The 25,579-nt window shown below is 38.3% G+C and overlaps 3 protein-coding genes across 4 annotated transcripts; 1 reads left to right on the forward strand and 2 right to left on the reverse strand.

Annotated features, from left to right (window-relative positions):
* Window positions 1-653: 653 nt before the first annotated feature.
* On the reverse strand, window positions 654-4,672 carry zc3hc1 (zinc finger, C3HC-type containing 1). 2 transcript variants are annotated; one of them, XM_026146327.1, is made up of 10 exons: window positions 4,468-4,672; window positions 3,861-3,963; window positions 3,590-3,740; window positions 3,360-3,443; window positions 3,114-3,241; window positions 2,798-2,937; window positions 2,413-2,683; window positions 2,042-2,239; window positions 1,569-1,781; window positions 654-1,463 (listed from the first exon to the last, which is right to left on the reverse strand). In XM_026146327.1, the coding sequence occupies exons 1-10, from the start codon at window positions 4,599-4,601 to the stop codon at window positions 1,389-1,391; spliced, it is 1,497 nt and encodes a 498-aa protein (XP_026002112.1). In that variant the 5' UTR covers window positions 4,602-4,672; the 3' UTR covers window positions 654-1,388. The 2 variants fall into 2 exon arrangements, with proteins under 2 accessions (XP_026002112.1, XP_026002113.1); XM_026146328.1 differs by lacking the exon at window positions 4,468-4,672 and adding an exon at window positions 4,315-4,447.
* A 1,765-nt stretch (window positions 4,673-6,437) lies between these two features.
* Window positions 6,438-15,181, forward strand: klhdc10 (kelch domain containing 10). Its single transcript, XM_026147813.1, has 9 exons — window positions 6,438-6,691; window positions 9,462-9,683; window positions 9,837-9,991; window positions 10,108-10,256; window positions 10,725-10,809; window positions 11,227-11,293; window positions 11,382-11,429; window positions 11,547-11,686; window positions 12,947-15,181. The coding sequence occupies exons 1-9, from the start codon at window positions 6,601-6,603 to the stop codon at window positions 13,154-13,156; spliced, it is 1,167 nt and encodes a 388-aa protein (XP_026003598.1). The 5' UTR covers window positions 6,438-6,600; the 3' UTR covers window positions 13,157-15,181.
* Window positions 15,182-15,535: 354 nt separating this feature from the next.
* Window positions 15,536-24,711, reverse strand: cax1 (cation/H+ exchanger protein 1). The gene is made up of 20 exons (XM_026148280.1): window positions 24,457-24,711; window positions 23,521-23,694; window positions 23,167-23,297; window positions 21,935-22,049; window positions 21,698-21,814; window positions 21,557-21,618; window positions 21,216-21,392; window positions 20,828-21,019; window positions 20,322-20,421; window positions 19,697-19,838; window positions 18,979-19,162; window positions 18,784-18,883; window positions 18,571-18,689; window positions 18,353-18,390; window positions 18,134-18,261; window positions 16,665-16,798; window positions 16,395-16,489; window positions 16,194-16,272; window positions 15,995-16,103; window positions 15,536-15,846 (listed from the first exon to the last, which is right to left on the reverse strand). Exons 1-20 carry the CDS (start codon window positions 24,533-24,535, stop codon window positions 15,773-15,775), a joined length of 2,349 nt encoding a protein of 782 aa, XP_026004065.1. The 5' UTR covers window positions 24,536-24,711; the 3' UTR covers window positions 15,536-15,772.
* Between the last annotated feature and the right edge of the window lie 868 nt (window positions 24,712-25,579).

Raw genomic sequence — 25,579 nt, forward strand, 5'->3', positions numbered from 1 at the left:
GTTTGTAGTTTTATCCAAAATATGTTTTTAATATTTAAGTTTCATTTGGAAACACGTACATGCCTGTTTTTACAGTTAAAAACTGATATATTGGAAAAAATATTTCAAGATGTTCAGGATATCATAATTGCGAGCAGTGGCTCAGCTCCTCCAGATTGTCACCCCCACATGTTGGCTGTCAGGACTTGCACCCCAAAATGTCTGGCAAGACCGACAGTCCATTTCAAGAACAGTGAATGTTTTTGGGGGGGAGGGGGGCATCAGTCTTGTGATTCATTTCTGTTAACTGACTAAGTTCCCCCAGAGTTATGCGAAGCTGAAATATACCTCATATCTTATTTATAGAATACAAACAAGACTTAATCTAGGGAAAGAATAAATAAAATGGTCATGGCTAAAAATACCACTTCTACAAGACCACAATACCTATCCATCTAGCTATACATAAATACACTCATGCACATAAACACACTTCAGCAAATAAAATTAAAATAAACTTAAAAAAACACATTCCAAAAAAAATCTTTGTGAAGCAGAGCCATCTGACACATTTGTACTGTGTGCATTTTTCTTGGATTTACAATATAATTTCATAAATTTTTTGACTGGCCTTATCTTACAAATCTCAGAAGAACGACATGCAAAGTAAAACAAACATTCAGAAGAGCAATTTATTAAACCCTTTTAGGAGCGTCTACAAAGACAAAGGTACATGCAAGATAGTGAGAACTGCATCGGTAACGAAATATCACAGAAAATCAAGAATTTCAAACCGGGTAGCACGGATGAGAAAAAACAAAACATCACTACTCCAAAAAGATTCTGCTCTCTTCGAGGACAGCTATTGTATCCATCTGGTGTTTAAGCAAAACAATACACACATAAGTACTTCCTCACAGTCTTTTTTTTTTTTGCTAATCTGAGGTTAATGTTTACTGCTCTTGCAAAGAACTCAAAATACGATAAAGGTAAACATCATCTTTCCAGTGTAGAGCCATGTGGCCCTTTCTCATGATCTTCTATATTCCACAAAAATCCAGACCATCACGTTGTCATCAAGGACTACCAAAGCAGACTTTGTGGTCATGTGGATGGCGGTACACATCCCAAATCTTTTGTAGCCGAACTGAAATGTTTTTTAAAAAGCCACAGCATTCATTCATTCACATTTTTTACTGTTTACTGGGAACACATTCATTTGTCTAATGACACAATGAACCTTATTTGTCCTTGACAAACACTGAACAGAAACAAGACCTCAATTGATGGCTTACATTTAATAACACTTGACACTCCTGTCATTCATAATATGGATTCTGTACCACAAACAAGAGTGGAGGTCAGTTCATCACTTCAGTGTTGCAATGCTGTTTTTGTTTGCAAAGAGTCTACTGAGATGGCGAAGAGGAAACCTGCCACTGTCGGAATATAGCAAACACCCTTTTAGATTTGTCACGGGGGCCCTGGAAGAAAAAACAAACAAACAAAGCAAAAATCTGTAAATCTATCATATTCATGTCCGATGACTCTTTTTTATGAAATATAAATATTTGAACTTTTTGTCTTGCCTGTGCTGGACTGCCTTCGTCTATACTGGAGTTCTTCTTCATGGGCATGAGGAGGTCCAGAGCAGCTTTCCAGCCCTGCTGATAAAGTCCTGAACCTTTTTCTGAAAAAGGGATAGCCCCAGGATCCACATTCTCCTTTCCTACGGAGATCCAGGGACACCATTCCCTGTGCTGAGCTAAGGGGTCAAATACATTCTTGGGCAAGGGCCCATCCTGAAATAAGAGATAGTAAGTCAACATTTGTATTATACACCTCTGCCTTAAAAAAGGGAATGTTTGTCTTTCATGTTTTAATTTAACAAAATTTCTAACTGAAATGTAAACCAAACAAAATACTCAAATTACTCTTGAAACACTGGCTGAATAACCAGGCAGGACTGTACGGATTCCCTCAGATAAAGTCTGATGCCATCATTTAAAAAAAAAAACCACAACAAAAACAAACAAAAAACCTCAGTAATGTTAGTTCTTACTAGACCACCAGCTGATGAGAGGCACAGGCGCTTTGGAGGCAGGCTAGTAGTGCCGTCAGTCCCTGAGCCATCTCCCTGTCCTCTACTGCGAGTTGCGGGCCTCTTGCCCCTCGTCAAAGGGCTTGGCAGTTCTTCGCTGGGGCTAGGTGAGTCTCTGCTCCGGGCACGCAAGGCCACTGGGGAGGAGGTACCCTCTCCCTGTAACATACACCAAGACAGCATAGAAGCAGCTTAGTATATTCTGAAGTTTACATTCACTTGTTCTAATTGAACGGATTAATAAGCGTGCATCATAGCTTGTGCACAGCGTGGTTCAGTGTTTTTCCAGCTAATGGCACAGCTCGGGAAATACGCCTGGTCCTCCTCCTTACCTGGTCAGAGCGGGTGGAGTCCTGGCTCCGCAGCTTCATGCGACAAGGAGTTGTAGCAGGGCTCGGTGAGGTGGAAGTCGAATGCTCTCCCTGACCATCATTTGGGGTTGCTGAAGCAGGACTGGTTGCCCGAACAGGGGTGCCCAGTGTATTTGTTGAATTGTCTGCTTCACCTCCCATTCCCTCCATCTGATGGAAATTCCACAAGCCCACCTTGCGCATACAGTAGGAGCAGGTGAGGATCGGCAGGCTCATGGCGTGCAGAGCAGGACTAAGATGGAGAAAAACACTTTTTTGTCCCATGTTTCTAAATTTTCACGCAACTTTTAATGTCAGCATATGACAACACTGATTTCTATGAAAGGAGTTTCGAGTTACATCTCACCTTGCTGCCCAACCGCAGAGAGAAACAATACATGCTGCCATCTGGATAGCTAAAGGCTCAGAGCAAGGAGTCTCTCCCATTCTTTTTTGTTCTTCCTCAATCACCTGCAGCATACTGCTGATAACGTCCTCTGTCAAAGACTGCAAGGAAAGAGTGGCCAATAAGTATAGGTGAAGGAGTGACTCAGACAACTGTTTCTATAATCTCGATAATGCATTCTTTTAAGTGTATTCTCTAATGTAAATAATATGTATAATGCTTTAAACAGCACTGAAGTCAGTATCCTAAAAAGGCTGAAGCCCTTCTGCAGCTTCACCATAGACTTCAGCTGCTCCGGTTTCATTGCTGGCAGCTGCTGTGCAAGGAGACAGGCGCTCTGGAAGCGCTCCAAAAAGGCAGCAAGAAGTGTCGATGGTTCACAGGCTGGAACAAGCCAGAAACGCTCTGAAATAAAAGCAACATTTACCATGATCATTACATGGACAAAAGAGAAAATCAAAGTTTATTCAAGGCAAATTACTTTTGCTGATATATACGTTTTATGCAAAATGCTTGCTCCCACCTGGACATGGAAAGTCAGGCCAAGGACAAAACTTTTCATGCTGTGTCTGAAGCTGCCTTGATATCTCTGCAATGCGGCTTTCATCTGTTTAAAAGAGGAGATGTGCTTCAATTTAAAAAAAAAAAATTTTGGCAGCCCAACAATATCAACCTAACCTTGCCAAAAAACCCCAAAACAACCTGTTTGTCCTCTAGTGTTGTTATTGTGCAGTTGCTTTAAGTTTCACTCACATTTTTCAAAGTCTAAAGTTGGCTGCAAGGATGCACATAGGAAAGCCTGGCAGCTGCAGCACTTGAGCATATCACAGCCAACACTGATCCAGCCATATCTGGCACACATCAAAGGGGAAAGTATGCGTGGTTTGCCTGCCCATTTCAAACAGTGCGGCGCTAAGGGAAACTTCAACTTACATACAGCAAGGACATATAATAATAACAACATAACATAAAAACAAGAACTAAGATGGCTCATACTGATTCAAAATGAGGGAAAAAAGGATATTGAATAGGATTCCACTCTTGAGAAAAAGGCTTCTTTGTTCGTTGCTTCGCAAGGTGCTTGAGAGTTGCTTTTCACTTCCAGCACATTCAAATCCCCTTGTACACTGAAATCATCAAAAAGGGGAAAACACATCTTCAGTATGCAGTTTTATTTACATGATTGATAAAACAAATATAACTGGTTAAAGCTATGCGTACTTCACGTTATATGTTTCCTATTTTCATTTTATAATCGCACACTACTGAATAGAATCGATTCGTTTAACCTAATGATGGAAGCAAAACCGCAAACTTGCAAAGTAAGGAGTTACTACCAAACTTAAGGTCCCCACCCCCTCTTATCTCTAACTGTACACAGTGGCGACAATTCAGATGCTACCATAACAAACTTGCCCGATGAATACAACAATGAAAGCACAAAGGCGTGCCAGTTCCTAGCTTAGATGCATCCAAACCTGCGGAATCTCATCCGTCTTCTCGTTATGCTGACTGAATGAAGCTAAAAGTACAGCTAGCTAAGTGGCTAGGCAAACTAGCTAGCGCCAACTTGTTCTCCGTCTTTTTAAATTGAACCATGAGCGCTCTCTGATTAAAAAAAAGAATCGCACCTGTTGGAACCCACGCTTGTTGACGACACCCCCTCATTGAGAATTTCACGAACTTTTTCCGGGGAAACAATAGCAGACTTGTTGTGATTAGAATTGCCGAGACGATCCCCACGACTGCCGCCGAGAGTCGCCATGATCGGCTCTGCGGTCCCACGGAAAATACACCCTGAAACCGACAGTTCCGCTTCGTGATGCTGCAAGACCACAGCGCTGCAACAACATCACTTCTTCACCGTGAACATAGCTTAAATTTCAGAAGCGTAATTCCGTAAGGCTAAATTCATAGATTGACTGTTATTAATGTTTAAATGTAAAGAATTATTTATTTGGTATTTAATATAAAAAAATTTGGGATTTAAAATGTACTTTTTTGTGTGTTTTTAACATTATTATTTTTACTTTTTAAATTTAATTTAAATTTAATTTTACTTTTTAAATTTAATTTAATTTCTTAAATTTTTTAAAATTTGTTTAGGGTTAGGGTTAAAATTTTACTTTTTAAATTTGTATTTTATTATGGATCTTTTGTTAAATGTTGTTATACAGATGCAATAAACTGCAATAAATATGCATACAAAATTCCCCCTTCTGAATTTATTTTTTTGGGCAATATTACACTGTAAGATTAGTAATCCATTAATATCTTCTGCTGTAGTTTGAAGTGGAGGCTTCTTAAGACACCATATGATGCTGTGTAGTTTGTTGTAGAATAAAGAGCTACATAAATTAAATTTCAAATAAGTAATAGCTCTAACACAAATGTAATGAAAACATGAATATTTTCAACTATAAGGTATGCTATATAGACAAAAACAAAGTCGCTTTGAAGAAATTCTTATTTGGTGGAGATTTGTTTTGCAACACATCCCACTAGATACTGTTATTAGCTCAATTTTTAGAATATTGCATCACCAGATAGTAGGAAAATGTGTCTCTGTTCAAGCCAGCACAGTTCTACTTTATGATCTGGAGGCATTTGAGTAAGAATGATGCGTTCTGAGGGCCCAGCATTGTCCCAATATATTTTCATCGAGGACTTTTGGATAAAAGCAGAAACATTTTTGTCCCATCTTGCTTATCTGACCATATTTTTAACATTAGGGAAGAAAATACTAAAGATATTAGTGATTGAAATTATTGACTAAAAGTATTAAATTAAATTTTACATACATGCCATCGCCTACATCACCTGCTCACTGATTTTCAACTCTCCTCCTAATCTAGTTTCCACATCTCTCACTCTGTCTTTATGGTCTGGGTCATCAACTTTCTAAACTCTGTTTTTACTACAGCTCTGCACATCACCTTTGTTCTTGAAAATCATTACCACTCGACTTATTCTCCATTCCTTAGGCATGTTCTCCAAGACTGTGTTAAACAATCTGGTCAAAAGCCCTCTGTCTTAAACATCTCCAGGTATGTCTTTAATAGCTGCCCCCAATTCTTACTACTCATCCTCTGCACTTCCTGATTCACTAACTGTATTTTCTCCAACTGAAAGCACATGAATAGAAAACAAAGTAAGACCTAAAACTGAACCTTATGGTGCACCACAGGTGATGTGATCTCTAGATAATGAATAGCTGCCCATGGTGACAGTTTTTTTTAATGGTTTGTTTGTTTCTCCCCCCAAACATAAGAATGCCACTTCATGTTCTAAATGATAATCTGTCTCCACTCTCAGTTGTTAAAAGAAGGTAATTGGTAACCTTGACTAGGTCTGTACAGTGCAAGCAATAACAACATTTTTTTTTCATTATTTGTATTTTTAATATGTGCATATATATATATATATATATATATATATATATATATATATATATATATATATATATATATATATATATATATATATATATATAGCCTGGGAACGCATTTTGGGCCATCCACACTCGAAGTAAAACTGTTGTGTTGTGGATACATACCGGCAAGCGCCGCCCCGCCCACATCTAATAACGCAACGTCCTAATAACGAGTCCAGTGATTGGCCAAGTCCAATCCACAGCGGGGGGAGGTAACGTTTGTGGATGTCTTCCAAACTGACTGAAACGTAAAATGATTCTACGGCTCTTATGAGATGTTGTTTTTATTTGACGTGCCATTCTCCGTGACTGGATTGTAAAGGGGGAGACGATGTCGGACGCCGAATGTGCTCACAGTCCAGACCAGCTGAATAAATTCCAGAAATTGACAGGCCGGCCGCCGCACGGTGTGACGTTAGCAGGTCGGTCAAAAACATTAGCAAGATATGCTAACGACGTTACGCTTTACCTGGACGTTATCATGTTTGTACAGTCAAATTGAGTCTGTGTCATTTACATTAGCTGCTTGTTACTTTGAGTCAGGAATTTTAAACTTTGCTTTTACTCGTGATATTTTAAAGCATTACATTCAGGCTAGCAACATCCCGCAATTCTGTTTGATTATCTTTTGATGTGTTGGGTGCGATCCTATCTAAGCTAACAGGAGAAAATAGCACATAATACTTTTGCATAGAGCTTTATCGGCTGCAGTGTGCTACAGTAAATGTTCTAATATCGGCTGGAGTGGATTTCATGGATTTAAGGTTTTATTTATAACAATTTGAAGGTTTAAGCTTTGTGTGTATCTGTGGTTTATGCTGAGGGTTGATAAAATATTTGATGGTTTAAGCGGATCACAGAGCCATGTCCACTAACAAGTTTCAAGCTCTTATTAGGTATGTTCTCAGTCATGGAGAGATGTGTTACATCTATATTTTCCAGCAACGTATAGCGAGGATAACTTCAGTATAACCTCTACTGGTCAAAAAACTAAAAACTAAAACCCAAACATATCTGAGCTGATCTATTGTGTGTATAAAATTTTCAAAGAATAGACTGCTCTTTGGTTGCTAGTTATTTCCTCTTATGCCTGTGGTAGATCCTAAGTTGAGATCCTGTATACTTTTGTGTTTTACAGATACAAGCTGGTCAGGAAAGGGAAATTCTGCAGTGCAAAGACCAAAACTGGTCACTCTAACGGATGCTGACATAGATCTACAGAGAAATATTATCTTGATGACTGATAAAATACTTATATTGTAGTTTTATTGCTCATATGAAGTTTTACAAGACAGTAGGAGCAAATAGGTGCCATAGTGTGCCTGAGTATTGATGAAACTACAATGGGTAGAAGATGGACTACAAAACGCACATCCTCCTTCACCACAACATGTTCTGACCCTTTTGTTTTATGGAGGTCTTATAAAAGAGAACAGTCTGTGGAAAAACTCACTGTAGGCTTAAAAAGAAGAAAAATCTAGGGCCAGGTGTACTAACGTCTACAGCAGCACAAAGCCTTCTTTTGACATTAAAAAGCTGCTGGATTTACGAAAGAGACTAAGTGTCAGTATGTGAACAGGAGGGGTTTTTTGAGGCTGGTATTATGCCAAATGTATTTGTATTTTCACTTTCAGGAGGAGAATATTTAAATGAGTCACACCAGTGTAAATTACAAAGTCTTCGGAACACAATTTACTGCAAATTGCACAAACTTTAGTGCTGGAAAAAAAAAAAGTTGTGTTTGGAAAAAAAATTGCGTGCGTGTTTAGAGGCAAACCCCATTTGTTGAATCTGTAACTAATAAAAGGTTTGGGGAGTTAAATTAATGCTTAAATGTTGCAATGTGCTATTAAAACTAAAAGGCGAAGTGCGCATTCACGCACATGGGATAGTAACATAGCAACTGAGATGGCTCATCATCTGACTGTAAATGATGTTTTGTGGTCTTTTGCGCATGGTACAGGTCAGCTGTTCCACACAGATTTCAGGTTTATAGGGCGGGACAGTTTTTAATAATGCAGTTCTCCTCTGGATCAATCTTGCGCTGCACCTGAGTCCTAATCATTAGACCCCTTTGCACAGTGCTGAGAAATAACTCTTCTGATAGAAGAGTTATTTCTTATATAAAAAGCATATTCACTTTTATTCAGCCTCGTCTCATTTATCATGATTGCCTTGCTGTTTTCAGAGGAAAAAAAATTATATGAAACCTGAGCTTAAACTGGATTATTTTAGTTAGCAGGCATGCAGCGCTTTGCCTTCCTCTGGATTTTTAAGCCACTAATTTGCATTATTTCTACAAAAAGTTGTTTTTTCTTTTTACTGAGGTGAACTGGCTGCATCTTTATATATAAATTACAGCACATTGTTAGTAAATTACCCTGTAACTGCGGCTTCACAGTAATTTGCCTCAATTAGTATATCTATCCAATAGCATTTAAAAAATTAAATATAAGAAAATAGGATTTTTTTTAAATCTTCTGTGTAACTCCTTTCCTCCTCTCTGTTAAGGATTTCTGCAACTGCATTAAAATTCGCTCCATCCATCATGTATCCCAGCTGACCTGTTGTAAAAATTATTTATGGTAATCCTAAAGACTGCAATACAGCCAAGGAAATTAGTAATGAATGCTGATTATACTGAACCTTAAGCACATTCTTATCAGTTAACATAGATCATAATCTTGAGCTTATATAGCGTTCTTGGTCTAACGCCTTTACGTTTCTTCCCAAGTTCCAGTAAATGTCATACAACGACTCTTGTAATGCAGAATTTCTCATAGTTATGAATATGAAAGTTGACATGTTATGTATATAACCGGTGGAGCATTAGTCAGGTTGGAGCTATAACTAGTCTTAAGTTCTAAAAAACGTTTGACTTTTTAGATGCATATGCAGATTATACTCTAACGCTTTAATTGATTTGATTGCTGGGTGATATGACCACGGCATATCACTGTTATTACAAGTACTTGTATTACTTTTGGATAATGTTTTTTATATACCTTTTTTTTTTCTGTCAGTTTAAAAAAAAAAAAAAGTTTGTTTCATCTGGTAAAGCAGTGTCAAAGTCCAAATCATGCATAAAATTAAGAGCAGCATTTAGCTCAAGTAGTAGCTTTTTGGTATGATGGATGGTACTCCTCATCGTCATTTTTAGGATTTGATTGTTTATTTTTTTTCTGTTTCCAGGGCATCGCACACCACCTGCCCGCAGTGGGCACCGCTGCGTCGCTGACAACACTAACCTGTATGTGTTTGGTGGGTACAACCCTGACTACGATGAGTCAGGAGGCTCAGAAAATGAAGACTATCCACTTTTCAGGGAGCTATGGAGGTATCATTTTGCAACAGGCTGCTGGCAGCAGATCCGAACAGAGGGCTACATGCCCACAGAGCTGGCATCAATGTCAGGTGAAGCATTGTGTATTTAGTACTTCTGAACATTTTACTAGTGTTTACACATTGTTGGTATTTCATACCCCCACCCCCAAAAAAACCAAACAAACAAACAAAAAAAAAACCCCATGTATGAAAATCAAATTTGGTGTTGCTGTTTTTCTGCAGCTGTTTTGCACGGTAACAACCTCCTGGTGTTTGGGGGCACCGGAATCCCCTTTGGTGAAAATAATGGCAACGACGTTCACGTTTGTAACGTGAAGTACAAACGATGGTCGCTGCTCAACTGTCGAGGGAAGAAGCCCAACAGAATCTATGGACAGGTAGCCACAGAAATCAGTCGTCCTCCTTTCTGACGACCACATTCAAATTAGAAAAATTTGTACGTAAAATTTTTGTTTCAGTGTTTTATCTGCCATTTCATACTTTCTGCCTCCAGGCAATGGTTATTATAAACGGCTTCCTGTACGTGTTTGGAGGGACAACAGGTTATATCTACAGCACAGACCTACACAGGCTGGACCTGACCACAAGAGAGTGGATCCACCTTAAGCCCAACAACCCTCCCGATGACCTGCCCGAGGAGCGGTATGATGATAGAGGAGTTTAGCATTAGGGGTGGGGGGGATATTTTGTTTGGCAATATTGTATCAATACAGGGAAACCAAATATCAATATTTTATAGAATACAATAAATTTCTCTGCAGTTCACTGCTGTATTATCAGAAACAGATTGGATATAATTGCCACTTTGACCCCATTCAATTGCCGACTGATTCCGTCTTATGTTAACATTTATGGCAGGTTATAGTGACATTGTTGGTATGCTTGAAAATCATTTTGCAAGCAAAAAAGAATTATTAATAATAATTGGGCGACCGTGGCTCAGGGGGTTGGGAAGTGCATCTGTAACTGGAAGGTCGCCGGAATTATTATTGCAGAATCTTAAAAATTACAATAATATTGTATCGCGAGTGAAGTTTTCTGATAACATATCTCTTTCCATCTCTACTAGTATTAAAATGTTAAAATTCCTTGTCATGGTGTGTTTCACAGATATAGGCATGAAATAGCACATGATGGACAGAGGATCTATATTCTGGGAGGAGGAACTTCCTGGACATCATATCCTTTAGATAAGGTACTGTACCACTGAAAGATTTTATATACCCTCAAGTAACTTGTCACCAGCTAAGGTTCCAGCTAAGGAAAATCCATGTCCCTGGTGTATTCATAGTCTTAGTCTAAAGTCTAGTCTTTTTTTGAACTCCCTAGGATTTGTTTAGTGTGCCAATGGTAAAAAGAGAAGAAACAAAACTCTGGTTTTACAAAAAAAATAAAAAAATCTGTACACTACTACTAAAAAAGCATATAAAAATGCTAGCATTAGTCATTGTTTATATATCTGTACTTCTACGCAAAAGCTGATCAGATGATTTGGAAATATTTTGAATTTATCAGTAGAAGTGTCTTCCATCTTGATAATTGTCCAAGTCTGTCATTTTTCACACATGTCACTTTTTAAAATGTTTTTTTTAATTTTTTTAATTTATTTAAGATACATGCTTATAATCTGGAAACCAATTCCTGGGAGGAGATTACAACTAAACCTCATGAAAAGATAGGTTTGTATACTTCACATCATGATTAACTGTAAGCCTGTGCTATCCTTAACAGTAGTGCACTTTGCTAAAATATCTGTGCTTTTGACAGGCTATCCTGCTCCTCGAAGGTGCCATAGCTGCGTGCAGATACGCAACGGTGAGGCCTGCTATACCAAAGAACATATTTCTGTATAGCCAGTATCACTTATTAAGCACTGTAATTTCATACTACATCCTCTCATTCTAATGTTTTTATCTGCTTTTTCTATTGTAGATGTATTTATCTGTGGAGGCTACAATGGGGAATTGATATTAGCTGATCTGTGGAAAATCAACCTTCAGACTTTCCAGTGGAGCAAACTACCAGCAGTGATGCCCGAGCCAGCCTACTTTCACTGTGCTGCTGTTACCCCAGTTAGTACAATACCATTTCTTTGGATCAGTCTAAATTTCAAAGTAGCAAAATTACCTTAGTACTCACCAAACTCAGAATATAAATGTATACACAGAAGGTGAAATTACATGTTAGATAAGCTGTCGTGGGTTCCTAGCATATACTATATAAAAAGATGGACAAAGCCATGGTGACGTCACCTTCTGGTTTGCAGATTCTCTCTGTAAAGCCTCTAGCTGATGCATCTGTTTGTAAATCCAAATATGACAAACTGTGAGGACAGTGCTTACAGCAATCTGTCCCTCACAGAGGAGTGATGCCCTAAAGTGCAGCATGGTTTATCAAACCGTTTTACAAAATATATATAATTTACAAAGTGAATATCATTCTGGTATAAATAAATAATGAAACTGGTTATTTCATTATGTAAATATTTATACTATGAGGAAAATATTTACAGAAATGTTGAAAATGTTGTAAATCCAATAAAAAGCAGGGTCATTTTCTTCTTTAAAAAAAAGAGGGGAAAATATGAGTCTTATACAATCATCCCTATCCTGACTGTTAGTAAATATGAGGTTTTAGGCTTCACATTTCAGAACTTGAGGCTCCTTGACAATTTTGACATTGATGCACATTATTGATCAATTGTGGAGCTGTAGTAACTACAGAGGGAAGGAGTTTACGAGTGATGCCGTGAAGCTATGAGAACGAGTTGTGGAGGCTAGGTTAAGAAAATAGGTAACGATCAGTGAGCTGCAGAATGGCTTCACACCAATAAAGAGCTCTACAGATGCAATGTTTGCTTTGAGAGTGTTGATGCAGAAGTATTAAGGAGGAGGACTTGCACTTTATGGATCTAGATAAAACATTAAGTTATGGTGCCAAGAGAGGATCAGTATTACTGCATGAACCCAGGAGTGGCAGAAATATGAGAGGGTGCTGCAAGACATGTGGTGAGGTGTGATAGATAGTTTCAATGTGTGGATGAGACCAGTGATTGGCTCTAAGCCCCTGATGATGGCTGTTTTTTGTCTATATTTGTGGACATCTAATTTTGTTTTTGATGTTATAGTTATTATATGGAACCGTCCTCTTAAAATAAAAATAAAAAACTGTTGGTGATCCAGAAGGTGCAAGGAGAACCTAATGAAAAGATTTTGTTTGTTACCAGTTGGATAATCAATGATGACATTGAAGAAGTTTAGAAGCCTGAACCTTGTTAAGCTGTATACACTGTAAAATGTACCTTTTCCCCATCTCTTTTGTTTTGTACCCAGGCTGGCTGCATGTACATCCATGGTGGTGTGGTGAACATCCATGAGAACAAGAGAACTGGCTCTCTGTTCAAGATCTGGCTGACTGTGCCCAGCCTGTTGGAGCTATGCTGGGAGAAGCTCCTCAAGGCCTTTCCCCACCTTTCTTCACTCCCCACCATGCAGCTGCTCAACCTGGGCCTCACACAGGAACTCACTGAACGTTTGAAATAGACTTAGCGGAGCAAGAACACGTAAAATGGAAGGGACAGCGAGGAGAGCGGCTCAGTACAAAATTGAATTCACAGGAAGTCTTAGGGTGACCCAAGCCCCGCCCTGCCCTCCCGCCTGACGTAGCCTCGCCTTAAAACCAAAAACAATGGGATGCCTTTTTCTTTTGTTTTTCTTCCTTTTTTTTATAGTTAAAGTGATGAAGAACAGAGTATATGTGGAATGTTTTATGGATTTTACTCAAGACCCTGTCCCCCCCCACTGGTCCCTGCACTTGTGTCAAACTAATACAGTCATGGTTTTCATCAAACAGCTGGAAATGGTTTATTTTGCCCCGGCATGAAGTCAAACACTGTTTTCTCCCATTGTTTGTTTGTTTGTTTGTTTGTTTGTTTGTTTGTTTGTTTTTTGTCCAAATCGGCATTATCTGGTAATTTTAAAAGTTCAGTATGAATGACGAATGCATGTATATTAAAATGAAATCACTTTTTATGGGGGAGGGTGGGGTAGCTTCGTGAACTGATGTTGCAGTTTGCACATTTTTGTCTTACACATTTGTGGACATTTGGTTTTTTGTTTTTGTCATCTTTAAAAAAAAAAAAAAAATTCTTCATGCAGAGGCGACGATAGTATTGACATCAGTCTGAAACAGTGGCAGATGGTGGTTTGAACCATGGCGGTGTTTTTTGCACATTTTAGCCAATTTAATACAATTCCCTATCTAATATATAATTTTCATTTCTACTGACCTGTTGTAGAGTTTTAGATTATTGTGAATGTTTTTGTGACTTCCTCACTGGCCTTTTTATTTCACTTTACTCTCTAAGGTTCATTGATCAGCCAATTACAATAACCTTTCTCTGAGCTTTTAATGTCAAAGTGGATCATTGCATAACTTTGACTGTAAGTAATCTTAAATTTCCAGTTTCTCCAAATTATTTTTATATCTTAAAAAACAAAAAGACATGCCATCTGCCTTGGATATAAAAGCATTCAAATCCTAAAAAATGAAATTAGTGCATGCCGTGAAAAGAGTCTTATGTTATTTGTGGTGAATTGCCTAAAACATGCAGAAACACTGTGCTGTTCATTGGCATGTAAGGAAGTTTTAAATGCTGGTTTTGCCTGTGTCTGGACCTCCGTAGTTCCTGTATTGTTCATTATACATCATATTGCAGCCTAGTCTGGAGATGAAATTGAAGCGAGGTGGGTATGTTCAAGATAATTTATTATTTTCTTTCCCTTTTCATTGTGTTTGCTTGCAGGTTTCATTTGTAAACCAAACCATGCTACACATCACTGTGAATTTGGTGCTTAAAAAAAAAAAAATATATATATATATCTATATATAGATATATTTAAGATGATTATATTTGAATAAAGACTTGATTCTGTTTAAAATTTTACTCCCTCTTTGTTTAAGACACATGATGCACAGGGAGTTGCTTCAGTAGCAGGCTTACACGAACATCTGTTTATACTGCAGTGCCTTTCTCCCAAACTGATATTGAGGTTTGACAAATAGAGGCAGATATTTGCATGTTTAGACAAAATTCTTAGACTTACAAGTAAATTAAAAGTCCCATAATTGCATATTGTGACATGTTGCTGGCCAAGATTGTAATTTTATATCCTGTAATCTTAAAAACCAAGTGTTTAAATAAAATATGTTCATGTTTACAGATGCCAAATAATATTCACCTTCAAAATGTGATTATGACAAGATCCCATATGTATTTTTTAATATACCGTACATATGATGGGATGTTGCCAGATGGTTTGGTCACATATGCATGAGTCTGCCTGCATTATTTTTACCTTGTTCCTTTTTCTTCTGCTTTTCCCCCTTTGCTGTTCCAAATTACTGATGCATGATGTCATTACCTGCTCCCCCCCCCCTTTTTTTTTTTAATAACATCAAATCGTTACTTTGGGACACAGTTTTACAGGTGACCCCGAAAATGTTGTACACTGGGCTTGTATGAGTGTCGTGTTAAGAGGTCTCTAAATAAAGGCGTTCTGTAAAGAGCTCTCTGTCCCCCCCAGTTTTCTTTCCTGTACTAATGCTTAGCATGACGCACACTAGAATTGTCCAGTGTAAGACTCTTGCATGGATCGTTGCTGCCACTTTTATTCTTTTATTCAAAGTGCTTTTATTCAAAGTCCACAATAGATCAAAGTCATACATCCCTGTATTTGTTGTGTTTGTGAAGCTGAATTTGCCCAAATGCTAGTGAATAACATAACCTCAAAGGCAAAATATCAAAATGAAAAAGCTGAGAGATTAATAGTCAAAATGCAAAAATACAGAAAGTTTTTTTTCTTTAATGAACATGTTTATTATATCAAATATCAACAAGATATTACAACGATTAACAAGAAAAATACCACAAATTGACATTTCTATTCAACAGCAAAAACATTTTTAAATTACAGACAGAATTGGAAGACACTATTTTATGTGTATACATATATATAAATATAAAAAAAAAATCCAAATATTCACTTTAATCTTCAACATGACATTTCTGATCCCACATTTTGTGCGTCTGACCCCAAACCACCAAAGATTAAGAAATCTTTTAATGTGTTTAATTTTCAAAATTACTATTTGGCACATTAACACGAGTGTGGAGAAGGAGCAAAGAAGTAAAGGGCCAAAAGGATGAGGTAGACCACCACTAGAGCCGTGCCTGCAGACAAGACAACGAGTGGATATAAGCAAGATATTTGACATAGGAAAAACTTTGACAAATGCACATATGAGAAAGTCCTTGATAACATCTGATTCGTGCAAAATTAATACTTACATTTCTGGTATTAAATCCTGATATTGCTTACCTTGAAAGTAGTCACATTTCCCATCCATGAAGATGTAATTGACCACAATTACACTAAAGATGCTAGCCCAAAGATGAATATCGCTGAACACAAGCATAAAGCCAACATCCTGGGAGGAAAGAGGAAAAGAATAATATATATAGCTTGAAATGTCATAACTGGAATTATCACAAACAAAATAATAATCAATTTAACTTACATAGAATGCATTGAAGAGGATGAGCAGTGGAATCTGGATCATGCAGACCTGCACAGCAATGCAACTTCCCACTTCAAGGCTGCAAAGAGGGGACAAGGAAGGTTTAATATTTTGTGCATTTCCAGTACTCCAGATTAAAATTGAGCCCATCCAGGTGGGTTATAACACACGTGATAATATAACGGGACGATGTTATCAAACCTGAGACTGATATTGTTTTGCAGTGCAAAAAGAATCCCATTGACAATCTCAGGAAGCTCTGGCACCATGGCCAACACCGTGACCCCAATGAAGTACTGCAGCATAAGCAGATAAGCAGTTAACTTCAGTATTATAATATTTGGTCAGCTTTAATACAAGGTTTCCACTTCATTCTACATGCTACAGGTGTCTTGTTCAATAAAGTTTAGAGTTTTTCCTTTACATTTTCCTTATTAAAAAAAAAAAAAGCATAATAATGTATTGAAATACCTGGGAGATGGAGGAATGGGTCAGAAAGGGCTTAATGTTTTCAGTGCAGAGGTCAGCACAGCAAGCCATCAGCACTGTGGCAACAATCAGCACTCCAAGAGCCCTCCACCGGGACCAGTGGACAACATGGTGACCTGCTTGTAACATCCATACCATGAGCTCATTGACAGGTTTAACAATAAGTACTTATGACCTTAAACCGTTAGTGCCCTTTATTTCATTAACTTTTTAAAAAAAAAAAAAACCCCAAAAAAAAACAAAACAAAGAAAACCCAAAATCATTATCATTGCAAATATTAGATTGTAATCTGCTCTCTAGAGGAAAGGCTCTTTCAACCAAATAACATTTCCAGATCTACCCACAGATCATTCCACACAGTCAGTCCATAAGGACATCCAAATATGCATTTTATGAGGTATGATCTGCAATCTTGTTCCCCTCTAAAAGCCAGCTTGCTTATCACCTTTAGCTTGTGCTACATTTTAAATTAGCATCCAGACTTTGCTAAAACAAACAAAAATACAAACTTCTAATTTGCTAATTCTGATTACTGGTCTGCCATGAGAGTCAAATAAAGAATAATGAGTTAATGTTTAATGGCTTGAGGTGCCAAGATCTTGTTGGGCACACACACACAATGACAGTTATATTTCATGATTTTTTTATTTTAATGCATAAACGTTCAAAGAAAGGCTTTTTTTTAAAATTGCAGCTGTCATGACAGATTTCTTTTCTGATGTATTAATTATATATTTGAATCATACCACATTAGTAAGAGTAATATCACTTTCTCACTGTCACTTAGTAGTATGCATGTGCACTACAAATGGGCCTTATGCTCTACACACACACTTGACACAGTGAGGCCATTGTTAGTTCATGGGAGACATTAAACAGATAGTGAGACGACTCCTCCTTATCAGGGATGTAAACCCTTAGGTGAAAGCCAAGCAGAAAACAAGGTCATAATTCTCTCTGAGAGGGAGAAGATTTTAAGGATGGGGCTGAAGGTATAGCCCCCTGGTGAGAGGGGCCAATATGTAAGAGTTCTTTGTCTGCAATGTGTTTATTAACTCCTTCTCCAAAATGCTCACCAGTCTTGCTGGTTGCAGAACTGGTTGCAGTTTTATTTAAGATTTTCCATAACACAGCTGGTTTGCATTTCTTTTTCCCCTAGAAAACAATTTAATGCAATTCCCTTAATCTTCACAGGTTTTTACATGCAAAACTGCCTTATTGCAACACTGCACATGCTTGGTAATAAGGAATGCAATGAGCAATAAGCATTTTGCAATCATTTCACTTTCCTATTCCCCAAAAGATTAAACTGCATGCACAACACACCTGTTGCAACGTGGCCCATGGGCAATAATACTGGCATTAATACATGGTTTGGTGACAAGTAGATGGCCGGTGGTGATTTCACCAGTGGGGTTGGAGGTGCTGGTACCCTCTTGTGTGTACTGACCGTGTGCATGGCCCCCGTGACCATCGCTGATATGGATATCATAGATGTGGGAATGGGTCTTCAGTGTGAAGATGAGGCCAATTAGGTATGCAGCAGGCAGAAGGACAGAAATTGTGTACATAAGAGGCCTGCAAAAAAAGAAAAAAAAAATTATCACTCAAAACAATATCAAGCTGATCGTGTTGGAGAAGTGCTGTGCAATCAAGCATCAAGACTTACTCAATATCGGACAGAATTAAATGGGGCTCACTTTGACTCTGTTGTGAACACAAACAAGATAAGAATGAAAAATCAACAATAAAATAAAATGCAACATGTCGCCCTGGAAAAACCTAAAAGTTGAGTCTTTCCTTTGGACAATTTTAAGTGTACTTACTGAGCTGATCTATAACAAAATACCCTATAACTCTATACAAAAAGAAGAAGCAGCCACCCACCGTGTCATAGTGACAGTTTTTACAGACGAAGGACACAGTGGCATTGCCGGGAACATCGCTGCAACTTTCACACATCAGATTACCAAAGGTCTTTGAAAACAGGGTAGGTGCAAACACACCTAGGGACAATATTGCAGCATGGAAGGGGTTTGGACTCAGGTTTTGGAAGAATTTTGTTTCTCAGTTTGTTTTATGCACATCTGCCATCCTTACCTCCAATGGATATGAAGAGCAAAGCTGAGCTCACTCCAGCTGAACGGCTGTTAAATCGTTGCTCCTGGTGTTTAATACCCCCAATGATCATGCATATACCCTGTGCAGTTAGAATTTTTATGCAATGAGTACAGCCATCTGCTTAAGACATCTAATTGCGAATATAACCAATGGGCACAATTCATCTGCTCTTACTGGTATGAACAGTATACATCCAAGAAGGGTGCCAGTTAACGCAGCTTTGACAACCTCTTCATAACATTTGGTGGCAGCATGATGTCCCTGAAGCAATGCCGTGATGTAGAATGTCAACTCTGTGATGGAGCCAAAAGTTGCGTTCACCACCGCTCCCACTGCGAAGTTACACTGTGCAGAAATGCTGCAGGAAGTATACACAGATACAAAGCAAAATAAACAAAAAGAACTGAAATGTTATATGTAGTTAAGAGTTTCTGAAAACGTTCAGTGGGATTAACTTGCTACATACTAACACATTAATTCATAAATTCAGAGGCCGCTAACCAGCGAGCCCCAGCTAGTGCCATCTGGTGTTTTACCCATGCAAGCAGGCAAATTTGCTATTGTTGTAGTTGTCAGTGTCACTCAGTTGTCAATCAGAGTGTTTCTTGTCCTGTGGACAGACCTCAATTGCGATAATCTTGGACTGCTGTGCAGCCTCTGAGTTTAAAAATCCTCCACCTGTTGCAGGTTCTGGTTGCGAGCAGGACTATCATGAACAGCTGCAGTCCAAGACTTGCTTCGCTGCCTACTTGTTGGTAGGGAAAACAGATGAAAGGAGCTGGGGCTAGATAGTTACCAAAGGCTAAAAACAATTAAATAAAAAAGGAGTGAAGTTTGAATTTCACCCACTATAATTTTTCATCACTTCAAAAATAAAATGAAAGAATTTTACCTGGCTATTCCCATGCCAATATAATAAGACAGGGGAATAATGGAAATCATGGCTGTAGCAAACTTTGTCTCGGCTCTGAAGTAATTGTTTTCTTTGTCAGCGTAACCAATGATCAAAGTGATAAATACCAACGGAAGCAGGTCTGCAGTGGGCATAGGTTTAAGGACAACAGACAGACAGTGGACAGACCAGCAGTAAAAATACTAGTGGCTATAGTAGAACATCTTTTCTGCACGTCTGCCCTGGCCTGAAAATTTATACAGTTACAGAAATCAGACAGCAGAAGGGTTATTATCATTATAGCTAAGCTATGAAGACGAAAGGCCTATATCATATCTTTCTGAGTAAATACAATTACAACATAGTTTAAAAAATTATTTTTCCTTCACAAGACTTTTAGTAAAGTTGACCTCTGGCCTTGACCTTGTGGTCACGGTCACCAAAACGTTTCCTACATTTTTAGCCGATACATCTGTGGTATCAATTCTACAATCCTTGGGTTATCGTGTTCACAAAGTTGAGTGTCACCAGACCGCTCAGCGATCATCCCCCAGGCCTTTCAGGCTGAGGATTAAAAACTGTAACTGAGCCCCTTACTTTATGTCTAACAACTTAAAAAGGATACTGAGGGCGAAAATGTTGATACCGTGGACTGTGTATTTGTAGTAATGCATATTGAAAGCTTGATAACAGCATAAGAGGACTCTGGTTCCACATGCCTGTGTCTGCAAGGGAGATCGTAGAATTTAAAAAAAAAAAGATTCAGTAAACATGCATTAAAATTGATTAGCTCCAACATTAACAAGTTATACACAGTTCAGTTTTGCTGAACTGTTTTGATCATACTTTCACTTTGAGGCCATGTGAAAACTGAAAACTTTTTTTTTTGTGATATGGTTCAATTGCTCTTTTAAAAAAGGAACAAAGTGTCACAGACAGCATTAAACACACGCTACCACATTTAAAGCTTGTGGGAAGTACAAAGGATCATGGCTAATAAGGCGGCTGTAAAAAGTAACAACACTGCGGTTGGTATTTTGAAAAGCATAACCATTGCGGTAATGGAGGGGGAAATCCTTCACGCATCCTCTGCCTTGATATCTACAACATCAATCTGTTTCAGTAAATAACCTTGTCCTTTTCCAGTGTGTGGATGTGAAGGTCCTCTGGTGCCATGAGAAGGACGCCGGTTAGTATACGAGCGTTGATTTTTGCTACTGGGATGGTGAAGACCAGCAACCAGGACAGCACACAGGCGAGGCAGTGCATGACAGCCAGGACAGGGTAACCAAGTAACAACCAAATGCAAGTGCTGACACGACACTGTGGAGGCAGATTAGGACTCATGGTCAGAAGCTTACATACACTCGTCATGCACGTGAAAGCCGTGGCAACTTTTTAAAATTCTAATCATTTCTTTGTTCTTTTTCCCTGAGGTTGAATTAAATGTAAACTTCTATATAAATATTTCAGAACTGTGCACAGCACCACATAACTGAGGTCAGTATGATTTTCTTACCCAGTGCTTTGAAGTATTCTTTGGTGGCAGTTCTGGGACAGGGATCTGGATAGGTGGGGGTGAAGACACTAAGGATGCAGAGTCTTTGTTCACGACAAGGTCCTCACTGTCCATCTCATGAGGAATAACCTCACAGTTTGGAGGGTTCACAGAGAATCTATCAAGTACATTATCAACCTGAAAAAAAATTAATAAATTCTTATTAGAGGATTTTAACTGAATGCTGTCATTAAAACCTATTTATCCTATTAAAAATCCTGATTTTTAAACTTAAAATAGCAACTCTAGCGTCTACACAGTATCAAATTTAGTACACAAATTACATTAAAAGGCTTCATTACCTTCTCAATACACTTCCCAAATGGCCAAATAAAGTACCATGCCAATGTGACACAAACTTTTCCTAAAAGAAGAAACTCATTAGCATTATTTTCCAGATTTACAGAAAACAAGAGTGCTGCAGTTTTTTAAAGACTACATACCATAAGCAGAAGCTGCCACTGTCAGAAACATGACAGCAGAAATGAGGATGTAGATTAACGCTATCCACCAACCAAATAAAAATACATAGCACACATTCCCAAAGGTTACCACTGAACCTGAGAAGAGACAGAAATCACAAACGCAGGTTAGTTCTTTAGCGTAAGAAACACGAATTTGCATGTATGAGCGTGCTGGAGTTAAACAGAGTTCTAATATGAAAAAAAGGCAAAAGGAACCCAGGCGTTCTTGAGCCTTAACAATGCTAAGGTCAGAGTGCAGCTCTTTCATGATCTCCGATTGGTCTTCAATGGGCTTCTCCGTTACACTGGCCTTCCATTTTCTGAAACCAAACTGAAGAAATAAAGGGGTATTATTGTTAAAAAGAAAAACACCTGCAGCTTTGAGTGCGTGTATTACACTCACAGGTTCATAATCAGGGGTGTGGACTCAAAAAGAAAAAGCTTTAGTGTCATTCTGGAGATATTCCGAGTTTTTGTTTTACATGTAGCCATTTTTAAACACAGCTTTACCACAGTTTAGAAATAATGTGAGGGACCAGTTTCGACGGGACTAGAAATGAGCATATCAGAGGGACAGCTCAGGTTGATTGGTTTGGTGACAACGTTAGAGGCAATCTGCACATGTGCCGGGAAGTGGACAAAGTATATTAAATATGGAGCTGCCATGCAGGGGGGAGAAAAAATAAAAAATAAAAAATAAATAAAAAGGAGGATGACCACATACAAAGCTCATGAATTTGGTGAAAGACATGTAGAGGGTTGGTGTGACAGAGGTGGCTACAAGAAGCAAGAAGCAGAAGAAGAAAGAAAAGACAAAGAAGTGAAACTGAAAAAAGTACATAAATGTTTACAGCTTTATCGTAATAAGCAACCACTAATGTCAGGCACATCATGCTAACACTGAACATATATTAGCCCACTAATCCTCAATCATAAAGTAAAAGCATCTTCTGTAAGGAAAAACTAGCAGACCGTAAATTGCTGTTAACATCTGTATTAAGTGGAGTACGTTTTTTTGTGCAACACAGTAACAGAAGAAATGCCAGGACAACAGAAGAGCTGTTTCAGGCGGTTTAGCAGCGTTTTCCATCCGAGTGAGTAAAACCCCCTTAAGCCTGCATGGATAACAGACTACAGGAGAAGAAAAAGCCCCAAAACACAACCCCATGTTTTTCTGCGTCACTTCTGATACCTCAAACGGCTATCACAGAACCACTAAAGTTTATGGTTACTAGAAATGAAAGATTCTGTGTGATTACATTTCTAAATTCTTGCCCTAGACTCATATTAAATTTACTGCGAAAGCTGTGCATCCTTTTCACATGTGTATTTTAAAATGCTTCAAGTCCCTTTTCTTTCCTTTATGAATAAAAAGTGAGAAATTAGATGCCGTAGTATGTAGTAATTGTTTAGCACGTAACCACTGCCCTGATTGAGTGGTTTCCTACCTTGTAGTTGTTGGCCTCCCTGTGTGCCTCCACTTCATTGTCAACTCTGATTGTAGTCCTTGTGGTGCATTCATGCCATCCATCTTCTCCATTGCGTGGTGGAGAAGACCGGGCTGAGGTGACATGCCCCCCTGTGCAGATTAAAAAAACAAAACCAAAACAACTTTTCTACCCTGTTCTAATTTAAACCTCTCTATATTTTAACATTTCACATGTCCATATACACAGAATCTTATAATGCTTTAGCCATGTTGGGAAAGGTAGTCTTGATCATCCAGAACCAGCCAACTAGAGTTATTAAATCCAGTCAGGTATCTGCTACTTTATTCTAGTTTCAGCTAATGTCATATTCACCTCTATGGACACCAAAAAAACATTTTGGGGTGTAGTGGCAGAAGTGGTGTCCAGAAGCATCTGGGGAGGGTGTATCTGCAGGGCCTGTCTCGAGATGATGGGCCCCAACACAGAGCCTATCAGTTAGGGAGAGTTGCCGTGGATATCGATGCTGTTCTTGATGGACACAGGTCTCTAAATATGGAAACATTATAAAGAGCGTGAAGTATGGTTTTCAGAAGAGAACAGCGTATCAGTTCCATTCATAGTGTGTTAGCTGACCGACATGCTTCCATGAAAATGTGTGTGACAAACACAAACCTCCTGAGAGTCATACAGAGTCCATACAAAACCCATGCTCTCAACAGCAATCAGTCAAGACTGATTATCAGTGCATTGCAATGCAGCGCTAAGAATCCTGCTGGGCTTTCAAATTAAAAAAGGAATGCATACTGATTATGGTTCATGAAAAGCAGTTGATTTAATGGTTGGCAGCCAGTGGAAGGCAAAGATTAAAATGAAAAGAAATTACTGCAAGAAGAAAACAGCAGCAAGTATGTGATTTTTTCATTAAATCAAAACAGAAAAAAATAGGTTAAACGGAGTTAAAGTGAGCAGTTGTTGCCTCTAGGAACGTTACTAAACACCATCCCAAGGAAGCGCCATATGACCTACATACATACATACAATACAACTGTGACCATCAGGCTATCCTCCACAACGCTATCTGTTTAAACATTAAGGTTTAACAACAGCAACAACGTCGTTTTCAATAGAATTATGACCACAAAAATACAAATTGAAATTAGTTTTAACTTTTGTTTTTAACCGAAAGCGACTTTAAAGAGCACGTGGAACGCAAACTTGACAAAATACTCAAAACGTCATTTTTTAAAAGTCTACATGAAAGGATCTGCGCAGGTGTGGAGGAGCACACGCTGAATAGTTTGGTCTCACCTGACGATGAATCAGCCTCGGATATTCTTGGTAAGTTTTCCACATCACCCGGTAAAAGTAAACAGTTTTTGTGGGACATTTTGGGTTGTTGTTGTTTTTTGGGTTTTTTTGGTATGACACTTTATTCTCCGAGCGTTGCTCCTATCCTGTAATCCTCTGGACTTGACTTCCCTCCCTCTTTATTCTGTGCAGTCCGAGCTGCTATTGGCATTAGCAGTCAACCATTAGGACGAGGTGAAGTGGGCGGTGGGGGAAGCGGACGGGAAACAACAAGAGTATTATATTTTCTGATATATAAATACAGACAGAGCGCCTAACTTTATTTTATTTTTTCAACTTCACTTTTCTTAATATTATTTTTATACGGATATTATTATGGGTTTTTTTCTTCTCCAAATCTCATAAAACCAAAACTGTACTTATGTTAGTGCCCCCATTGGATCTATATAATATATCATATATGGTCATATAATAATAATATATAATATAAGTTATATATTTAATTACTTTTTTATCACTTACCTCGCTTTTTAATTTTATGTATAAAATTTAAGTTATTTCTTATGGCATTTTTGTAAGTTACTTTGATTCCTACTAGTGTTAACGTTGATTGTTATGTCCATTTTATTCATAGCCTGCGGTAAATTTCAAGAACAGAAGCTGACCCAAAAGGCACATTTCCATTCCAGCTCTTCAAAAAAAACACAGTTTCAAAATATATTTAAACCTGAAAGGTGTGTTTTGGTTTTGTTGTCTTAGCTAATTATTGTGGAAAGAAAATATCACAGTGATTTAAGAGTCATTCAGGTGTGTTCATCATTTCCAAATAAATTATGATTCATCTCATAAATCATGAAAGACTGTCCTACCCTCCAGCTGCCTTTAGGGGTTAAAAGTATCAGGATCGGTATTGGTATAGGGAATGCAGGCCCTGTATTTATTTGGTTTCAGACTGATACCAAAATTTGCAGTATTGCACATCATTAGTGCAAGCTGCATGCTGCAAGTACACGCTGCGGTCAAAAGTACTGGGCCACACTGTGGCGCAGTTTTTCCAGGGGTTGGCCTGGCGACTTTAATATGACTAAAGTTAAATCCTAATTCTTTTCTTAACAGGACATTT

This window comes from Astatotilapia calliptera, chromosome 17 (assembly GCF_900246225.1).
Source record: "Astatotilapia calliptera chromosome 17, fAstCal1.2, whole genome shotgun sequence".
NCBI classification, from domain to species: Eukaryota; Metazoa; Chordata; class Actinopteri; order Cichliformes; family Cichlidae; genus Astatotilapia; species Astatotilapia calliptera.